Genomic DNA, 19,847 nt, shown 5'->3' on the forward strand with positions numbered 1-19,847 from the left:
GTTATGTGGCCAGAAAACTGCAGGAAGGGAGGAAAGCAAGGCCAGGTACAGCAGGGTTTGGTCTGGGACGTGTCTCCATATCAAAGAGGAGTCCTCCAAACCCCAGAGCCTTGGCTGATCTCCTCAGCAGCCCCCTCCTCTCCTGGCAGGGAGCTCAGTCTGTTCTTTCCACTGACTCGGGTGAGTGTTCCTCCCCTCCAGTTCTGTCGGGCTGGGGACAGCTTGTGTTTTAACACCAGCAGGAAAGTGCAGAGCCGGGAGCAGAAGCTAAAAGCGAGCCCTGACTCTGCCTCCTCCAACCCCAAACCCCACCGGAGGTGCCAACATCTCCCCGGGCTTTGCCTTTCTGCGGGAGGGAGGCAGGAGGTGGTGCCCCTGCTCTGAACTGGGACAGGTAAGGCTGCAGGCCACAGGATGTAATTTATTCCCGGCTTTCCGCTCCCGGGGCTGCATCTTTGATCTGCGAGGACATGCTTGCATCTTAGCTTGGAGGCGCCTCTGGTTTTCATTAGCGGCTCGATCTGCAAACAGTAGCTGGAATTTCTTGTAGCCTCGCCGGGCTCGTTACAAACCAGCCCGAAGACGCGCTGGGAAAGAACAAAACCTCACCTGGCTGCCCCTCTGCATCTCCTCCCGGCAAAGGGTGAAGAGCCTCAAGACTTTTTGGGATTCCTGCCTCTTGCCCCCTCCCAGGATGCGCCGTCCCCGAACCTCGCCCTCCGCTCTCACTGCCAGGGGCTGCCTGAGCATGTGAAAACCATTAAATCCCAGTCACAGTGATTTAAAGACCCTTTTGATCAAACAGCTTGGAAACGTCTGCCCCGCTCCCCTCGGCGAGTCCCCGGCTCTGCAGGGCCGGGCGGGTCCCTCCCGTCCCCTTCCCGAAGGGCTGCTCGTGCCCGGCACCCAGATCCCAAGGGAATTCGGGCTCCCAGGATGAGACCCACGCTGTGCTTGCTGTCCCTGCTCTGCAGCAGCACGATCGTCCCGGCTCGGGGGAGTCTGGGATGCTTTGCTGTCCCCTCCTTGCTTTGCAAACGTGTTCACATCCGAATTTGCAGCTCCAGGCTGAGTTTTCCTTACTCCCTTTTGCTCTCAGCGCAGAGAAAACGCTTGGGACAATTATTTGAGCCGCTAATGAAGCAGCGCCAATCCCCCTAAATGAAACCACTAGATGTCAGTGCTGCCCTACGCTGCGAAATCCATCCCTGGGACTTTGCTGGGAAAAGGGGAGAGAAGGGGTGCTGCTGACAGCTCAAACCCCACCCCACAGCAAAAGGAACATTTCCAATAATTTGCATTTAAAGTAATCAGGTGGGCAGAAATGTCTACCAGAAAAGCAGCTGGGCTTTAAATCAGAGTCCTGGCCTGTGTCCTGCCAAGTTACCTCCAGTGAAACCACCCTGGCTGTGGAGGCTGGAAAGGGGGAGTCAGGGAAATGGTTGCTCCTGCGAGGAAAGGGGAGATTTGGGCTTGATTTGGAGCCAGTGAGTGAATTAAGGAGCCAAATGTGCCAATCTGAATCTGTAGTCGCTGCCCTGCCCTCCCCTCTCCCCATCACCACAGCCACGAGAGGGCCCTCCTGCCTTAAAAGTGGTGGTGATTTAGGGTTTGGTGCCTCAAAACCCTGAATACCCCATTAAAAAGAACAGGGTTTTCCTTCCCCACGGCGCTGTGTTTGAATGCCCCCACGGTGCAGCAGTTCGTCCCTGGCAATGATTTATCAGCAGCACCAGAGTGTTGGCTGCTGTGGGAGTGATGCTGGGCAAATGCTAACTCCCCTGGATCCCCCAAATGTGGGAAAAAAAAATTAGGAGTCAGGGAAAGGCAGGGACATCCAGGCTGGGCCTTGGTTCATCAGCTGATGATGCTGCCTCTCAGATTTAATGTGATGTGCTGGGCACATCGAGAGCCATGGCTCATGGAGAGCTCATGGTGATCTGATGTTTTCATTTGATTTGATACGATTTGTAAGAATTCCATTTCTAATTTCGAAACCATCTTTGGATTTCTTAAAATGTAATTTTCTCTATTTTCTGTATTTATTCTCTATTTTTATTTGCATTTTGATTTGTAATACCATCATCCATTGCCTTCATTCCATTTCATATCTAGATTTCCAGAGCAGGGATGTGTCACTAGAGGTCAGCTTTGCCTCAGGGTAGGTTTGGAGCCCCACTTGTGTCCAGGTGGAAGGGAAACAGGTTTACGGCTTTCCAAAATCGAGGGATAAATCCTGTTTCCAGCATTGCAGCCTCCTCCCTGGGAAGCTGCTTCTCTCCTTCCTGTTTGGGTCTTGGGGATTCCAAAGTGTCCTGAGATCAGCACATCAGTGAGAAGATCCTCCAAGGATTGTCTGGTCCTTCCTGAGACTCCAAAGCTGTGTCTGGTCTTGGGTCAAAATCCTCTGAAACCCTCCAAGCCTGCTGTAGGGCTGCTTTTCCTATGGAGCAGCCCATATATTCTCTAAATAAATATGGCATGTTAGAACGAAAACACTCTTTTCTACTACTACTACTACTACTACTACTACTACTACTACTACTACTAGTAAAAAATCTCCCCTCCTCTCTATTGCACTCTCACATTGTTTATGGGTTGATGAAAATGAATGAACTTTGTTATGGTTTTCCTGAGTGACGAGCACCTTCCAGAGCTGGATTGGGGAATCTCCATCACCCCAGGTTTATTCCAGATGTTCATCATTTTAATGACCCCTCAGGCTTACCCAGACCTGCAGCTTCACCCTTTGAAAGCTTGGTGGGTGTTTTTGTGCACCTTTGGTGTCTGTGCTCCTGACACCAGCATGGCAGAAAAAAGGGAATTAACCAAGGGTGGGAGCACAGCAGTGCTGTGAGTCCTGGGTCATCAATCCCCAGGCTGAAGGTGAACAGAAACGGTGGCACTGGGTTTTGGGGGGTGTGGCACTGTCATTTGGCTCTTCAAAATTTCCACGTACTGTTCTAAAACACCATGGAAAAACCTCTGTCTGTCTTCCTCGAGCAGGAGAAAGCCTTCAATATGGAGGGGAGTGAGGAGAGGGGGGGTTTTAGATGCTTTCAGAGGGAATGAACTATCAGCAACCCCAGGACCTGCAATTCCAGCTGGAAAACACACAAAACCAGGAGTTATGTTGGGTTTTTACAACGTACCACTGTGGTACCATTCAGAACCCTCCCAGTTTGCAGAGGTGCCATTATGTGTCAGGACCATGTGAGAGGGCAGCAGGGATGAGCAAGGCCCAGGGATCCTTCTCCTGTGCACAGGCGAGCAGGCTGGTTTGATTTTTGTGGTGGGACACACAAGTGTGGGCTTGAAGAGCTCTAAAGCACAGATCCTCTTCTCCCACCATCCCTGTTGTGTAGGACAGTGTGGGAAACCCCAGGAGGAGCACCCTGCCCACCTCCTGTCCCATCATCCAGTCAGAATAAAGCTAATTAAAGTCAGCCTCTTCCTGGCCCAGGATGGGGCAGGTTTTAGGTTGCTGAGTCCTCCACATGCTCAGGTTTCTTGTGTATCTCACCCTCAATGACCCTACCTAGACCCAGCTAGATTTTCTTCTCCAAGCCTTTATTTCCTGGAAAGCCAACTAACAATGCGCTCTAACTCATCCTCAATCCCTGGAGATGATCTTCCTTCCTGCCCAGGTGAGGGGAAGTTGGGACAGCACAGCCTGAACTTTTGGGTGAGAGCCCAAGCCTCTGATATGCCAACCTTTTAGCCAAAATCGACTGCTTGAGTGGCAGTTTTCCTGCCTTAACCACCTTTCTGCTCTATCTTTGGCCTATAATTCTCAGATAGTCTATTTAAAACAATTTCTTTGGTGAACGGGAGAATCCAAGAGATATGTGAGGTTTCAGGTGGTTATTTTTTCTCTTTTTGTATTTTAAAATGAATGCATTTTCATCACAGTGATGAATAAAAGAAACAAAATAACCTGGTGCTTCCTGGAGATGCTTGAGAGGAAGGTGAGAGAAGGAGAATCCACACTGCAGACCAGCTCACACCGATATTTCCAGACTACAGTGAGCATTGTATTAAGCCTGAGTGAGATAGGCTTTATCTTAGAGTGGTTTCTAAAGAAAAATACAAGTAGAAGCAGAATACACCTTATATACCTTGATATATTTCATTATCTGCAGCTGCTCAGAACGTTCCAAAGGCATCTTCCACCTCCATTCCCTGCTTCCTGTGTCTTCTCCTTCAAGTCACACATATTCATCCCATTTCCATCACATCCAGACAAACTGCAGGGGGTGAGGAGCAGCCAGGCTCTGCCCCAAGCACCTGGAAAGAGGTGGAGTGACACCAAGGTGTTACCTGGGCCAGCTCCTTCCTTCAGGTGTGGGGTGCAAGCAGCTGCTGGTTTGTTCCCAGAGAGAAAAATCTCATAATGTCCTCAAGCAAGAGGAAAAATAAAATAAAAATGTGCCTCCTTGTTTTATGGAGTGCTCTGAAAAATTCCCATACCTGCTGGAGCTACCTGGACAGGGTGACCTATGTGCTCCTTGTACTCCACAACTTTGCAGCTCACCTGTGCAGGGAAGTGAAGCAGCAGACGGTTTGGTTTGCAAACAAAGCAACCTGCCCTGGGACAGGTGATTCCCAGCTGTTCAGAGTGAGGGCTGGGGAGGCTGGGAGCAGCATCCAGCTGATCCATGCCTGTGCTTGCAGCCCACGGATGCTGGCACACCGTCAGCATCACGGGACACGGGGAGTCCTGTGCCTGGGGATCCTGCAGGTCTCAGCCCAGAGCCTGACCACTCACATTTGCTGCCTGCCTTTCCCCATCAGGAGGCAATCAAATGTTCTCCAGGCTGAAGATAAAGTTCCTGCCAGCTTGGTTTGACTCATCCTCTTGATGAGAGTTCCCAGATGGAGGGGCTGGAGCTCAGGGCCACCAGTGAGTAACTCCAGCTTGATGACCTCTAGGCTGAGGTAGCTGGTGGCAGCTCTGGGAGCCTGTGACATTCTGGATGCTGCTGTGGCCTTCAGAGAAACTCATCCTGCTGAGCAGAGCAAGGCTGTGGGAAGGAGAAATCTCCTCCTTGCACCTCCAGATGTTCAAGACTGTGTCCCTCTTCCCTTGCTCCTCCACTCCCTGAGCAGCCCACTACCAACATCCCTGGGCACGTTGCACTTTGGCCAACAGACAAAATCCCTGATTCTCTCAGCCCAGTGCAGTCACCTGGTTTTTTGAGGGTCACAAGTTCAGCTGCAAGGCACACGACTGAGCAAACCACACACTGACAGCAAAATGAGCTGGGCTGTGGGCTGTGGGCTGTGGGCTCTGTGCCTTAGGCAATAACCTTGGATTCTGTTTCATACATGCACACATTCTTCAGCTGTGCTTGGATTTCAAAGGATTTCAGCCTTTACCAAAATCACATCAAAGCCAGCTTGTCTATGAGAGGCTCTAATTTTATCACTAAACCGAACTGTGGTGCTTACTGGTGCTGATAAATCTGTTCCTCAGGTACAGGTTGTCACTGAGGACTCTACACTGCTCTCCAAAAATCCCATCCACGGCGAGATCTTTCTACCTTCCAAGAGCATTAACTGCCCCAGCATCCTGAACACCCTGTTCTGGTGATCCCTGTACTTGGTGAGTGTGGGGAATTCCCATGTGCTCCATACAGGCTATCCTGCAGTCTCAGAGCAGAGGATATTGCAGATGTTAACACTAATGGAGTGCACTGTGGTGGTCAGGGATGAAGGGAGGCTGAGCTCAGAAGTGGAAATTGCCTTTGCCCCCAGCTGAGCCCCTGAGTGAGGGTGGGGAGGAGAGGGGTGAACTGGAACCTGCTTTGCTGGGGAGAACAGGGATCCCCAGTGTGAATGAAGGAATTGTTGGTGCAGTGTTACACTGGAGTGGCAGGTCTGGATGTCCATGGAGGGGCACAGCCCAGATCTCGGTGCTAGACACCCCTGGGCTGTGGAAAACATTTATCTTCCTGAAAAAAATTGAGAACTAAGCCCTCAGCTGCCAAATATCGGGTTCCCCACCCCACTGAACTGTCCCAAATACCAGCATGGAGCAGAGGATGGAGGGAGGGCTGGATTATCTGACCTTTAAAGTTCCCTTCCAACCCAGACTATTCCGTGACTCAATGATTCTGTGACCTTTTATCTTTCCTGCACACCCCTGTTGTAACCAGAGGCTCCCTCCCTGCGGGGTCACAGAGCTCCATCCCATCATTTAGAGCAGGATCCAGAAACACTGGAGAGTGGCAGGAGGGAGCCTGGCAGGTGGGAGCATCGCTGGGGGGCTGCAGAGTTTCCTTCTTTGCTGCAGGAATAAAAGTGAAGAGGGTCTCCTCCCGCTGCATCCCATCCAACACCCCAGTCCTATCCTGTCCCACCCCACACATTCCATTCCATTCCATTCCATTCCATTCCATTCCATTCCATTCCATTCCATTCCATTCCATTCCATCCCATTCCATTCCATCCCATCCCATCCCATCCCATCCCATCCCATCCCATCCCATCCCATCCCATCCCATCCCATCCCATCCCATCCCATCCCATCCCATCCTTTTTTCCATCCTGTTCCCACCCAGGATCCCATTCTATTCCACACAATCCTATCCCACTCCGTAATGCCATCCATCTCACCCCATCTCATCTCATCCTACCCTCTATACCACCCTATCCCACCCCGTCTCACCCCCCCCCACCGTTCCATCCCCTCCCGTCCTCCCGGCGTTGCCGCCCCCCACCCCGCTCCGCCCCGGGGAGGCGGTGGCAGCCCCGGGGAGGCGGTGGCAGCCCCGGGCGGAGCGCGGTTCTCTCCCGGCTCCTCTCGGCTCCTCCGCCGGCCCCGCTCGGCCCCGGCCCCCGCCCCGGAGTGGCTGCGGCGGGGCCAAGCCGCGCCCCGCTCCCGCACTATAAAAGCGCGGTGCGCCCCGCAAAGCAGGTACCGGCGGGGCCGCTCCGCTCCTCCAGCCTCCGCGGGTCCAGGAGGAGGAAGGGGGGGGCCGGGTCCTGCTTTCTCCCCCCCCCCCCCGCGCCTCCCCCGAACCCCGATGCCGCCGGCCTGAGCCCGCCGGGACGATGCTGCCGCTGCTGCCGCTGCTGCTGCTGGGCGCCCCGGGGCTGAGCCTGCCCTCGGGGGGACCCCCGGACCCCGACTCCGCGCTGGTCACTCCCCTGCGCCTGGACCCCGACATCAACGGGCCGGCTTATTTCAGGGGGGGCCCGGCCGAGCCGCCCCGGGGGGGGCAGGCGGTGGTGATCCAGCTCTCGGCTTTCGGGGAGGATTTCTACCTCCACCTCTCCCCCGACGCCCGGTTCATCGCGCCCGCCTTCGCCGCCCACTACCTGGGGGCGGCCGCCCGCCCGCTCCCCGCTCTCCGCCACTGCTTCTACTCGGGGGATGTCAACGCCGACCGCGAGTCCTTCGCCGCCCTCAGCCTTTGCGGGGGGCTCCGGGGGGCTTTCGGCTACCGGGGAGCCGAGTACCTGATCAGCCCGCTGGCGGGGGCCGCGGCCGGGGGCCTCCATCGCCTGCAGCGCCGCAGCCCCGGCCGCCCCGTCGGGGCCGGAGCATCCCGGTGCGCCGTGGGCTCCGGGCTCACCCCCGGCGTGCTGCAGGCGCTCGACAAGTACCGGGGGCGTGCGGGGGGGAAAGGCGGTCGGGCCAAGCGCTTCGCCTCGGTCCCGCGTTACGTGGAGACCTTGGTGGTGGCCGACGAGTCGATGGTGAAGTTCCACGGGGATGACCTGCAGCACTACCTGCTCACCCTGATGGCCACGGCAGCCCGCCTCTACAAGCACCCCAGCATCCGTAACCCCATCCAGATCTCCGTGGTCAAGTTCCTCCTCATCGGGCAGGATGACAAGGGGCCAAAAGTCACCAGCAACGCCGCCCTCACCCTCCGCAACTTCTGCGCCTGGCAGAAGAAGTGGAACAAGGTCAGCGACAAGCACCCCGAGTACTGGGACACCGCCATCCTCTTCACCAAGCAGGTGGGTGCAGGGGGCTGCCCGGAGGGGCTGTCCCCCGGTCACAGAGCCCTGCACTGGGCTAAGGCGTTCTGCCACCTGTGTGCACCATGCGGGAGGTTGTGCCTGTGGCTGCTCCAGCTTTTCCAGGGAACCTCCACTTTCAGATGCTGGGGTGGGGGATGCAGAGACATGGAGCAAGCCGAACCGGGCCAGCCCTTGCTGGCCCCTGGGCAGGTTTTGGCTAGCAGCCTGGAAAAATCCCTGCCATAGGGTGAATGAGGCCGGGAGGTGTCCAAAGGCAGGTTGCCCCACGGGCAGAAACCTGCTGCTCTATCTCCTGCCTCCGTGCAGGAGTTTGGCAGCGAGTGCCCTGCGGCTCTGGTGTGCACCCTGAAATGAGAGGTCCGAGCCCAGAAGAGGAGGAGCATGGTCCCGCTTCCCCCTCCCCAGCTGGGAAGAGCTCACAGTGCCACCTGCCAAGAAAAAAACCTCTCCCTGCTCTCTCTGGCTCGTGCACGAGGTCCTCCTGAGAAGCTGGACCTCTCCTCAGCACCGGCTGTGCTGCATGGACCCGGTTCAGGGCTGGAAGTGAAGCACCAAAGATTCAGGCAGTGCTACAGCCTCGAGTGGGGGAGAGGGGAGAGCCGCTGCCACCACTGTCCTGGGCTGGCTGCACCCCTGTGGTGGGAGAGAGCCTTGGAGCTGCCTTTGGCGTGGTTCCATGGTGATGTGGGGTGTGGGATGAACTTTTCATCCTCCCACCCCCACAAACTGGGTGACACTGAAGCTCCACAGCCTCTCCCCGTTATTCCTCCTTCCCCGTAGTCGTGTCTCAGTATGGACATCAGTCCCATGCCTGCATCCCACAGTCACGGATGGGATGGGAGGAGGATGAACCCAGCTTGGAGAGGACAGTCACGTCTTATCCTGGCTGCAGCAGGCTTTGGCAGCAAAATCTCCTTGCATTTTCTCCTTCCACTATCCCTGCCCGGATGTTTTTGGATTAGGGACAGGTGAGGAACTCCCCTCAGCGGCAGAGAGACCATTCCCAAAACATTTTTCCAGGTCAAGCACTTGTGGGTGGGAAGGATATAGCATCCAGCTCAGTTCAGCTGTCCCTAGTCTGGGCTCAGCGAGGGCTGACAGTGGCCTGGAGCAGGAATGATGTTGTGCAGGACGTGTGAGATCGTGTCCTGTGTGTCTTCTTGTCCCCCCCCACCCCGGGGCAGCTGTAAATCCTATGGGAGCACAGATGGGATCGAAGCCCAGGCTGCTGGAGCAGCTCAGAGAGGAGGACACTGCTGACACCTCTGCAGGGATGAGCCACCTCTGGTGGAAACCTGCACGTGGGACAGAGTCTGTCCCAGTGATTCAAAAGATGTGGATCACGTTTGGGCTGCATTTTTTACACATTGCTAAACCATCCATTCCTGAAATCCCAAAGCAAGCTCAATGCAAAGGCACATGGTCAAGGAGACATCTGCCTTCCTTGAATGTATCCATCTGTGGTCCCCTGACATCCCGGAGCTTATCTTCCTGCCAAAAAGCTGTTACATAAGCCCCCGACTTAAATTTCACCTCCAGGCTGGTTGATAGGCCGTTTTCAGTTGTATTGGTGACTTGCTGACAAATGGGGCTGTCTTTTACTCCTTGGATTTGCTCCCTTCCACCATAGGCGATGCTGAATGATGGATTTGTCTTTGGGAAGCTCAGTCCTGATCAGCTGGTGGGTGCAGATTCCCTTCCTACCTGAGCCACTGCTTGTTGGAGGGTCCTGCAGAGCATCCAGCCTTCAGCTGCCCTCCTGCCTGCTGGAAATATCCCTGCACACCGTGGCAAAGGGCTCGGTCATTCTTGCCACCCCTCCTGGACCTTGGTGTCATGCTGGCAAACGTTTGCGACGCATCTTTGCTTTGCTGTAAAACCAAAGGGATGTTGCATGAAGGAACATCTGGCTGCAGCCTAGCATGTGGCTGGTGCTGTGGGGGAATTTGGGAGCTATAGCTCAAGCCTCAGCTTTTTGGAGTTGCTCTGGATGCACACAGGAAGCCTCTGTGGTGGGGAGAGCTCATGACTCTGAGTAGGTGAATTAATGCATGAGCCACAAGGATCCCCCTAAGTGACCTGTGGAATGTCTTGAGTTCACAAGGGATGACAAAAAGCTTTAGAAGGTCCCATGTGGGAAGGTCAGGCTGTCAGGAGAGTGCTGATGCACTGAGCAGCCCCTTGGGGAACCAAGCACGCTCCCTGTATCTGTGCCAGCGGGGTGGGGGGGGGGGGGGTGACAGTGAGCAAAGGCAGAACTGGCTCCTTGCACGGTGCTTTCCCACCCTAAGCCTCTTCCATTTCTCTCTGCTCCCCTCCTGAGCAGCCTCAACACCTGGCAAGGCTGAAGGAGGTGTTCAGGTGGGGGATCAGGACCTCTCCTTAAAGCTCAGAGATGCTCCCTGGCATCCCCAGGCTGCCCTGAGGAGTCTGCAGTGAGGAGTGAGGGAAAACCCCCTGAAAAGCTGCTGGTTGTGTATCCCAGCAAGGTTCAGAGAGAGAAGTGGGTCAGTGTGTCAGTGCAGGTGTTGGGCTGGGAGCCAAAGCTCGCTGTGCTGGCGAGGAAAGAACTCTTCAAAGAGCAGTGAGCAGGGAGCTGTGAGCAGGGACTTTCTCCCCATGCCCCATCCTCACCCCCAAACCCCCAGTGCTGGTCAGAGTGTGGGCAGGGGGCCCCGGGCATGCTGCCGACCTGGACTGGCTCAGTGTGGTGATGGCACTGGGTCTGGTGGTGTTTTGGGACTGGGATTCTGCACCTGGGCTTGCCAGCACCATTAATGAACCCGTGCCCATCAGTGGTGGCGCTGCCAATGCAATGTGGGGTCGCCACCCTTTCTCCCTGCTGACACTGATGTGTGAAGGGATTAGGGATGCAGCAGGGTCCCAGCTGGTTGGGAAAATTGCAGAGCAAAGCACTGAACCCAGTTGTATGATGGGGTTTTCCACCACCTGTGCAGACCCAGACATTTCTTCACGTCACCTCTCTGGAGATCCCGGTCTTGCCTCCACACTCTGTAGCCCCAGGCCTCCTGTTAAAACCATCTCAGCCCTGGCTGTGGCTCTCTGAAGTCATCAGGACTGTTATTTACCCACGGCTGAACCTGCCTGCGCGGGAATGCCTTCAGCTTGGAAACCTTGCTGGAAATATTGGCAGAGCAGCTCCTGCAGGATTTTGAGCAACCCAGGCGCTTTGGCTGGGCGAGTGCTGAGCATGAATCACATTTATTTATAGCATGGGGAGCGCCCAGCGAATCCCTTACTTTTCTTTTCATGTGGAAAACAGCTCCGTGCCCACTGCACGGCCTCCCCAGGCTGCACCAAGGGAGGGGAGGATGCTCCAGCCCTCCTAAACCAAAACCACAGCCCAGCAGGGGAAGGGAGCACCTGGGACAAGGTTCCTGCCAGGCTGCAGCATCAGTGTGTCTTAAATGGACTTGTTTTAGCACAAGCACCTGGAGAAAGGTAGATCTGCCTACGATGAGACCCTTCCCAGCAGCATCAATGTAGGATCTGACTGCCCTCAGTTTGGGGGTGGAAACCTGGGCTGACTCCTTTCATCAGCTGGGCTTGGATACTCCTTGAAGATGGCCGCAAAGTGTCTTAGAGAAGCAAGAGCACTTTCTTTACTCTTGGAAACCTCTGGACCTGGTCCAGGGCTTTCTTGTTCCTATGAAGAAGCTGAGAAATGAGACTGAGAAGTGGCTCAGCCCTGAGTCCAAGTCCAGATGTGTTCCCATCCACCCACCTGAGTTTAATCCTTGAGCTTACACTTAGGACAAAGGGAACCAGACTGGCTCCTCTGTGACAAAACCAGCTCCACCCTGGCCAGAGGAGCTGTTTGGGTAGGAAAAGCTGTTGCTGAAGGCAAGGCAGGATGCTGCTCACACCCCTGGTGTCAGGGTTAAGTGCAAACACACCGTTGCAGCTTGGGCTGGGTCAGGGTTGAGGTTTCCTGCATCTGTATCCTGGTGAGGTTCCCATGCCTTTGGGCTTTCTTCCCATCAGTAGCTCCCCGTGGGAGGCCAGGGATGAGGTGGGAAGGGGGAACCAGGATGCCTGTGCTGTCCCCAGGACTAACCCCTTCCCTCTGTGACTGGCAGGACCTGTGTGGTGCCACCACCTGTGACACGTTGGGAATGGCAGACGTGGGCACCATGTGTGACCCCAAGCGCAGCTGCTCCGTCATCGAGGACGATGGGCTGCCCTCGGCTTTCACCACCGCCCACGAGCTGGGTAAGGATCCCAGCTCTCCTCTTCCTCTCAGCAGGAGTTCCAGGAGCTGGCAAGGTTCAGAATAGCCCTGCTTTCAGCCTCTGGCAGATGAGACAATATCTGGTGATAAAGAAGCTCTGCCTTGGGTACCAGAGTTCCCCTGAGCCAGGTGGGAAAGGGCAGCTGAGGAAGCAAAAGCATTTGCTCTCATGGTTCCTACCACAGCTGCGTTTCCAGGATTCAGGAGTCTTGAAATAACAGGCAGAGAGCACACCTACCTCTGGGAGGGAGGAGACAGTGGGACAAGTGCTGAAGTCTCCTGTCACCTTCTCTTCACAATTTCCCTTGCCCTTCCTTTTCTGTGTGCTTTCCATGTGCATGAGGCATTCTGGAGAGAGCTGGAATATTTGCTGACTCTTCTGGGCTGCCCACAGCTGTCATCTTTGCAAGGATCTGCCCCACTCCATGTCTGAGTCTCCCCTGAAAGAAGCTGGGGGAGGAGGGGGCTCCTGCTCATCGTGCTGTGCTGGGTTATTCATGCTGCATCCCTTATCCCACCCCCAGGCCATGTTTTCAACATGCCCCACGACAATGTGAAGGCCTGTGAGGAGGTCTTTGGCCGCTTGAAGACCAACCACATGATGTCCCCCACCCTCATCCAGATCGACCGTGCCAACCCCTGGTCAGCCTGCAGTGCTGCCATCATCACCGACTTCCTGGACAGTGGCCATGGTGAGCCCTCCTGTGCCACTCACCCCCTACCTGTGTCCCTATCCCCTAGAAGAGGGTCTATCCCTGCAGGTGTCTACTGGGAAAAGAGGGTTGGCTATAGAACTCTTCCTCTCCTGGCTCTGTAAATTTAGAAGGAAATGGGAGGTTGGAAAGAAAGGAAATTTAGAAGGAAATGTGAGGATTTCTGTAGCATCCAGACCTCCTGGGTGTCCCCAGCAGTGACATCTGCACTCAGGCTGCTGGCACAGCCCCAAGGCATCACCAGGAGATGGAATCATCTCTGTCTGGGACACAGCTAAGATGGAGGGCATCCCTGGGGTAGTTTTGGCCCAATCTCTCCCTCATCTCCCTGGGGTGGTGCTTTCCTTCCCTACTCTGGTCTACACAACCCCCAGGACCTGTTAGACCCCTTCTCCTCACTCCTGCAGGGGACTGCTTGCTGGACCAGCCCGCCAAACCCATCCCTCTGCCTGAAGACCTGCCGGGGACGAGCTACAGCCTGAACCAGCAGTGCGAGCTCGCCTTCGGGGTGGGCTCCAAGCCCTGCCCCTACATGCAGTACTGTGCCAAGCTGTGGTGCACGGGCAAGGCACGCGGGCAGATCGTCTGCCAGACCCGGCACTTCCCCTGGGCTGATGGCACCGCCTGCGGCGATGGGCGCTTCTGCCTCAAGGGTGCCTGTGTGGAGAGGCACAATGTCAGCAAGTACAGGGTAAGTGCCTGAGCTGGGAGCCCCAAAAACACCCCAAAGGGTCACTCAGTGAGTACAGGGTGAGTGCCTCTGCTGGGAATCCCAAAAACACCCCACAGGGTCACTCTGAGCACGTGCTGGTGGAGATATCCCCAGTCTTCTGATGGTGGATCTCAGCATGGGGACACTGATGTGGAAGGAGCTGGAGATCCCTTGGGTATCATGTATTTCTCAAGGAGTGAGGCTGCTGCTCTACTCCAGCCAGCCCTGGGAAAGTTTCACAGAATTTGTGGTGGTGGAAGGAACCCACAAGGGTCATTGAGTCCAACTACTGGCCCTGCTCAGCACCATCCCCAGGAGTCACACCCCATGCCTGAGAGTATTGTCCAGATGCTTCTTGAGCTCTGCCAGGCTTGGGGCTGTCACCACTGTCCTGGGAACCTGTTCCAGCACCCAGTCACCCTCTGGGGGAAGAACGTTTTCCTGATACCCAACCTAACCCCCCCCACCCCCCAACACCACTTCAGACCGCTCCCTTGGGTCCTGTCCCTGGTCACCACAGAGAAGAGATCAGCATCTACCTCGGGATTCCCCTCACAAGGAAGGTTTGTGTGCGCTTGGAGGTCTTCCTTGTGCAGGGATGGCTCCAGGTGTGGAGGTGATGGCTGTGGGATGATGTGTGTGTCGTGCTGTCCATCCCTGCAGGTGGACGGCGGCTGGGCCAAGTGGGCTCCGTACGGGCCGTGCTCGCGGACGTGCGGCGGCGGGGTTCAGCTGGCCAGGCGGGAATGCACCGCCCCCGTGCCGGCCAACGGGGGCTCCTACTGCGAGGGCATCCGTGTCAAGTACCGCTCCTGCAACCTGGAGCCCTGTGCTGCTGCAGGTAAGGGCTGGAGCTCGGCTTGGGCTGCAACACCCCCAGAGAGCTAAAGCTGGAGGTCCAGGCTGGTGTCAAACACCGCATCCCTATTATTTTCAGTGCCAGGGAAGAGCTTCCGTGAGGAACAGTGTGAGGCTTTCAATGGCTACAGTCACAGCACAAACCGTCTCACTGCCTCCGTCTCCTGGGTTCCCAAATACTCCGGTGTCTCGCCCCGGGATAAGTGCAAGCTCATCTGTCGGGCTAACGGCACCGGCTACTTCTATGTGCTGGCACCCAAGGTTGGTGAGAGACCCCCAGGGTCAGTGCCTGGGCTGTGGGATGGCTCCAGTGCACCTGGAAATGAATAGATGATCCTTGTCTGGTGGGTGGATGGTGTCAGATGAGGTGGTAGAGGAAGGGGGTCCACCAGTCTGGTATGAATCAGCTTGAGGCTGGAGTCGGTCCATGGAGGGTCTTCCTCTGGAAGACCTAATTTTTAATTCTTGTAAAGGTGCCTCTGGCATATTCCCATGATCCTGGGATAGAGGACGGTAGTTTGGGTATTGGGGAAGCAACAGGCAGGACAGGGTGGACATCCAGACATGGGACTGAGTGGGATGGTGTTAGCAGTGTCCCCTGTGCAGCTTGTTCCCTGCAAGGGAAAGGGCAGGAAATTCTGTAGATGGGAGGAGAAAAGTGATGCAATCCCATGCATCTCTTCTCAGAGACCCCAAAATCCTGCCTGCAAAGCAGAACATGAGCAAAGAGCCACGTGGTGCCTGCTGGCATCTCCTCAACACCTGTTGGATGGATTGGGGTGGGATGGACACAGCTGGGAGGCCTCGGGAGGTGTGAGAGGGAAGTGCAGCAGCTTGTTTTGCTCACCTGGTTTAGGTTGTGGATGGTACCCCTTGCTCCCCGGACTCCACTTCGGTCTGTGTCCAGGGCAAATGCATCAAGGCAGGCTGTGATGGGAAGTTGGGCTCCAAGAAGAAGTTTGACAAATGCAGTGTCTGTGGAGGAGACAACAAGAGCTGCAAGAAGGTCTCAGGCTTGTTCACCAAACCCATGTGAGTGTTTGGTGACCACGAATGCTTCCCCTACTCCCAGCTCTCTGTTTTGATGTGGGGGATGCAGGAAGGTTGTGGAGATGGTGATGAGATAACTCCTTCCTGAGCAAAATCTGCTGGTGATTGTGTACATCACGGCACGGACAGCTGGGCTGGCTCTGAAGGAAAAACAGGACACGTTTAAAGTTCTGTTGATTTCTGCTGATGGAGCGCTGTTGAGTCAGAGGGGCTGAAGCATCTTCCTGTAACTGGGTGACATCAGCCTAGACAAAACCCAACACAGTGAGGAGATTCAAAATGATCTTCGCAGGAAGAAGACAAACACAGGGGTGGGAGGATCTTGGGGCTGCAGCTGTAGAGGGCTGAACTAATGCACAGTGTCTGATGTCCTGCCATGCCCGCTCTTCTCTTTCAGGCACGGTTACAACTTTGTGGTGGTCATCCCCGCGGGCGCCTCCAACATTGACATCCGGCAGCGGGGCTACAAGGGACTCATCAGCGATGACAACTACCTGGCGCTGAAGAATGCGCAGGGCAAGTACCTGCTGAACGGCCACTTCATCGTCTCGGCCGTCGAGAGGGACCTGATGGTGAAGGGCAGCGTCCTGCGCTACAGCGGCACCGGCACCGCTGTCGAGAGCCTCCAAGCCTTCAAGCCCATCCAGGAACCCCTGACTCTGGAGGTGCTCTCCGTGGGGAAGATGACCCCTCCTCGGGTACGCTACTCCTTCTACCTCCCCAAGGAGAGCAAGGAGGACAAGTCCTCTTACAGGAAAGAGGGCAAGACCCCACCGGACCTCAACAACAGCGTCCTCAGCCTGTCCAACCGCTTGGACGGCGGGAGACCGAGCTACAAACGCCCTTCGTACAAGTGGGCGGTGGGCGGTTGGGAAGCGTGCTCTGTCACCTGCGGCGACGGCCTGCAGAAGCGGTCGGTGGCGTGCCGCGACTCCTACGGCCAGCCGGCCGCCGAGTGCGACGTGGCGCAGCGCCCCGCCGACGTCCGGCTGTGCGGGGAGCCCTGCCCGGCCTGGGAAGCTGGACCGTGGTCTCCTTGCTCCAAGAGCTGCGGTCGGGGCTTCAAGAGACGGGCGTTGAAGTGCGTGGTCCCCACCGGGCGCCTGCTGCCCCGGGAGAGTTGCAATTTTCGGAGAAAGCCGCAGGAGCTGGATTTCTGCACCTTGAGGCCGTGCTGAGCAGGTCAAGGGGTGCCTGCGAGGAAGGGCGTGGCGTTCCATGGCTGGGTGCAGCCAAGAGGTTGGGAGTGCGGGAGATGTCCATAGCACATAGCAAAAGGGGGAAAAATAAGAAAAAAGTGGGAAAGAAAAAAAGGGACTTGGGTGCGGGGACAACCCCATGCACCTGGGAGAGAGGGCTTTTACCAACCAGGTCGCTTGGAGACAGAGCGGGAATGAACATCTACCTCGAAGCCACTGAACGACACAGAAACCACCGGTGGAGGCTGGGAACTGGGGGGACAGATGGAAACGAGGAGGATCATCCCTGCCTGTGATGGATCTGTGGTACAGGCAGGGGGATGCCCCTAAATTGCACAGATGAAGCCTCCCCCCACCTTCCCAGGACCAACCCTACCTCCCTTCTCCCTGGACTCCCCCAACACTCATGCTAAGTGGGACCAAAAGGATTTACCAATGCAACGACCACCGGTGCGATGAGGCACTGGGACTGATGCCTCCAGGGCTTGCTGGTGGGGACTTTGTTGTCCCCTGGGCCAGGCTGGAAGGTGGTGGCTTTATTTTCATTCTCTCCTCATGTTTATGACCTGACCAGTGTAAATGTTATGGTGCTTAACTCTGTATTTTTTTAACCTCCTTCCTCCCCTCCTGACGGATGTAAACCTTGCATAGCAGGGCCAGTGTTATTCCCAGGGGATCTTACCAGCCTGAGGTTTCCTATGGTGCTTTGGGATGGGGCTGTGTGAACATCTGGATGCTCCATTAAACCCTGTTCCACCTGAAGCTTTTCAGGGCTAAAAGGGATCACGGTGGACCTGAGATTTGAGCTGTCATTCCAAAAAAGCAACAAGCAGCTGTGCTGTAGTTCCACAGGGTCAGACACAGCCCCCCCAATCACTGAGATTTCACTTTGCTCTGGAAATGGTGCTCAATGGGACCAGCATGTCATGCCCAGACATCCATCCCATAGCCTCCAGCCTTTAACCAGGTTGGGGTATTTTTCCTCTTTGACCAAGTTGGGCTATTTTCCTGTAAAGCCTCCCTGAGACATCCTGAGCTCTATCAGAGCTGGGGTGACTTCCCTGGCATCCCTTTTGAGCTGAGGGAGAGGGAGATTCATTTAGGTCTTTGGCTTTCCTGACGAAAAAGGGACTCGGAGGGGTTCAGGCATGCAGGGAAAGAGGGACTGTTGGACCTCTTGCTGCTGCAAAGCATCCACAACCAGTCTCCCCCTGCAGTTATTCTGGGGTTGTTCTGTACCTCTGGGGTTATTCTGTACCTCTGACGGTCTTGTAGCATCGTGCCTCTTGTGGTCACAGGCTGTTTTACCTCTCCCAAACCCCATTTATTATTTAGGTCTCTTGCTCAGATCAAATCATCAGGCACCACTGAATTTTTTGCTTTGTCACTGATGAAGGTGCCTCTTAATCAATGAGCTGTGACTGTGAGCAAGCCAAAGCTTCTGGGTCAAGATATGAGTTAGTGGGATCAGCAGGAAGGTGTTTTAGGGATGACACACAGATTTTGGGTAGGCAGAAGATGCCATCTCAGCAAGTAGAGGCTTGGAGCCTGCCGTGCTTGTTCAGTCCCTTGGAGGTACAACATGTAAACTCCATTGCCCCTTGGGTGGCTCCAGAAGGTCTCCAGCAGTGGGCAAGGTGAGAATGACAAGAAATGGCACAGGTGGCATGAGAATTCTCTTCTTAGGTCTTTCCAGCAGCTCACAAACTCCTTGTGACAATGTTTGTGGGCTCATCCTCCCCAGGGATCCTCCTAGAGGATCGATCTAATGCCTCTTTCAACACTACCCTATCCACAGAGCCAGGAGCAGATGTTGTGGTTGCTCTGCACAGCAGGGAACGGGAGTTAATGTTCTTAGGAAATCCCTTCCAGGTCTCCATTCCCATGAACGTACCACCCATTTTCCGAGGGTTTTCCTGCATATCTGAGCCCGCTGTGCTTTCCTCTGGGGACAGAGCTCTGAGGAGCTGCCCTTTAGTGTCTTGCCATCCCACAGCTGATTTCTAAGCCACTGAGAAATTGTCAGCCTCATTCCTGAGGAGGGGAGGGATTCCTCGTGTGTGGTTCTTTTGCTGAGGGTGCAGCAGAAGGACGGAGATGCCGATGGTACTGGCTGCTTTGTGTATACCATGTATACTGAACATCGATCTCTGCTGTTTGTGCGTCAATAGCAAACCTGAATAAATCTGTATTTAAAGTTACACCTGGTTCCCTGGGGGACACGGTCCTGCAAGAGTGGTTTTGTTGGTGGCTGCAGGGCATTCCTTGTTTTGTTGTGATCCTGACCCCTTTATAGTGTCAGCTCATTAACTAGAGAACACAACTGATGCCTTTTCAGACTACCTAAAAACAGAGGCCAGACAGAATTAAGAGAATAAAAAGGAGGTCTAGTTGTTGAAGGGCCTTCAGGTACATTTAGGGCAGACAAAGCCCCCAGGGGCTACACCCAAAATGGACAATGGCTCACAGGGTTTCACACTTTGATAAGTTTGGTCCATTTGCAGATTGGGGTTCATCTCCCAATGACAGCTCCAGGTAATGAAGTCATTTAGCCCAAGTTTGCTCCCCCCAGTCACTTTTGTTTCCATCTCTCAGGGCTGGGACAGTGAGGTGTCCTTGACTGCCAGGCCTGGAGAGGAATTGTTGTGTGTGCCCAAAATGGGAGAGCAGCAGCTCACACTGGGTATGGAGTTCAGAGTTCTACACTAAAGAACTGCAGGGTTACAAATAGATAGAGAAAAATATAAAAGCTGAAATCCTAAGGCATCAAAACCATCACCTTTAAAAGCCCAACAGGTTTATTCTGATTTGGTTCTGCTACAGGGTTGGTTATTGGTAAAAAAGAAACCCACCCTGAAGGAGCCCAGTGGTGAACCAGTCCCTGTGAGCCCCAAGGGAACTGGGGGTGTTCAGTGAAGGAGGCTGGTCTGCCTTAGGCTTGAATCAGGATGTTCTATTGTCAGGCTGACAGGAATATAGAGTTAAAAGGATTGATGTAAACTGGAACAGCACTCTCACATCCTGGAACAACCCTGTTGGTGTGTTCCTCCCAAAATTCTCAGCACACC

General features: G+C 55.1%; 1 protein-coding gene across 1 annotated transcript; it reads left to right on the forward strand.

Annotated features, from left to right (window-relative positions):
- Window positions 1-7,056: 7,056 nt before the first annotated feature.
- Window positions 7,057-16,880, forward strand: ADAMTS15 (ADAM metallopeptidase with thrombospondin type 1 motif 15). Its single transcript, XM_062508659.1, has 8 exons — window positions 7,057-7,971; window positions 12,096-12,228; window positions 12,772-12,939; window positions 13,368-13,651; window positions 14,336-14,513; window positions 14,610-14,791; window positions 15,387-15,562; window positions 15,978-16,880. Exons 1-8 carry the CDS (start codon window positions 7,057-7,059, stop codon window positions 16,756-16,758), a joined length of 2,817 nt encoding a protein of 938 aa, XP_062364643.1. The 3' UTR covers window positions 16,759-16,880.
- Window positions 16,881-19,847: the final 2,967 nt, after the last annotated feature.

This window comes from Cinclus cinclus, chromosome 25 (assembly GCF_963662255.1).
Source record: "Cinclus cinclus chromosome 25, bCinCin1.1, whole genome shotgun sequence".
Classification (NCBI taxonomy): domain Eukaryota; kingdom Metazoa; phylum Chordata; class Aves; order Passeriformes; family Cinclidae; genus Cinclus; species Cinclus cinclus.

Bases quoted from the DNA above. Each gene is read 5' to 3' on its own strand.
- ADAMTS15 (XM_062508659.1), top strand. From the start codon at position 7,057: ATGCTGCCGCTGCTGCCGCTGCTGCTGCTGGGCGCCCCGGGGCTGAGC. The intron at 12,229-12,771 runs GTAAGGATCCCA...TCCCACCCCCAG, and splicing joins CACCACCGCCCACGAGCTGG to GCCATGTTTTCAACATGCCC. The intron at 14,792-15,386 runs GTTGGTGAGAGA...CACCTGGTTTAG, and splicing joins TCTATGTGCTGGCACCCAAG to GTTGTGGATGGTACCCCTTG.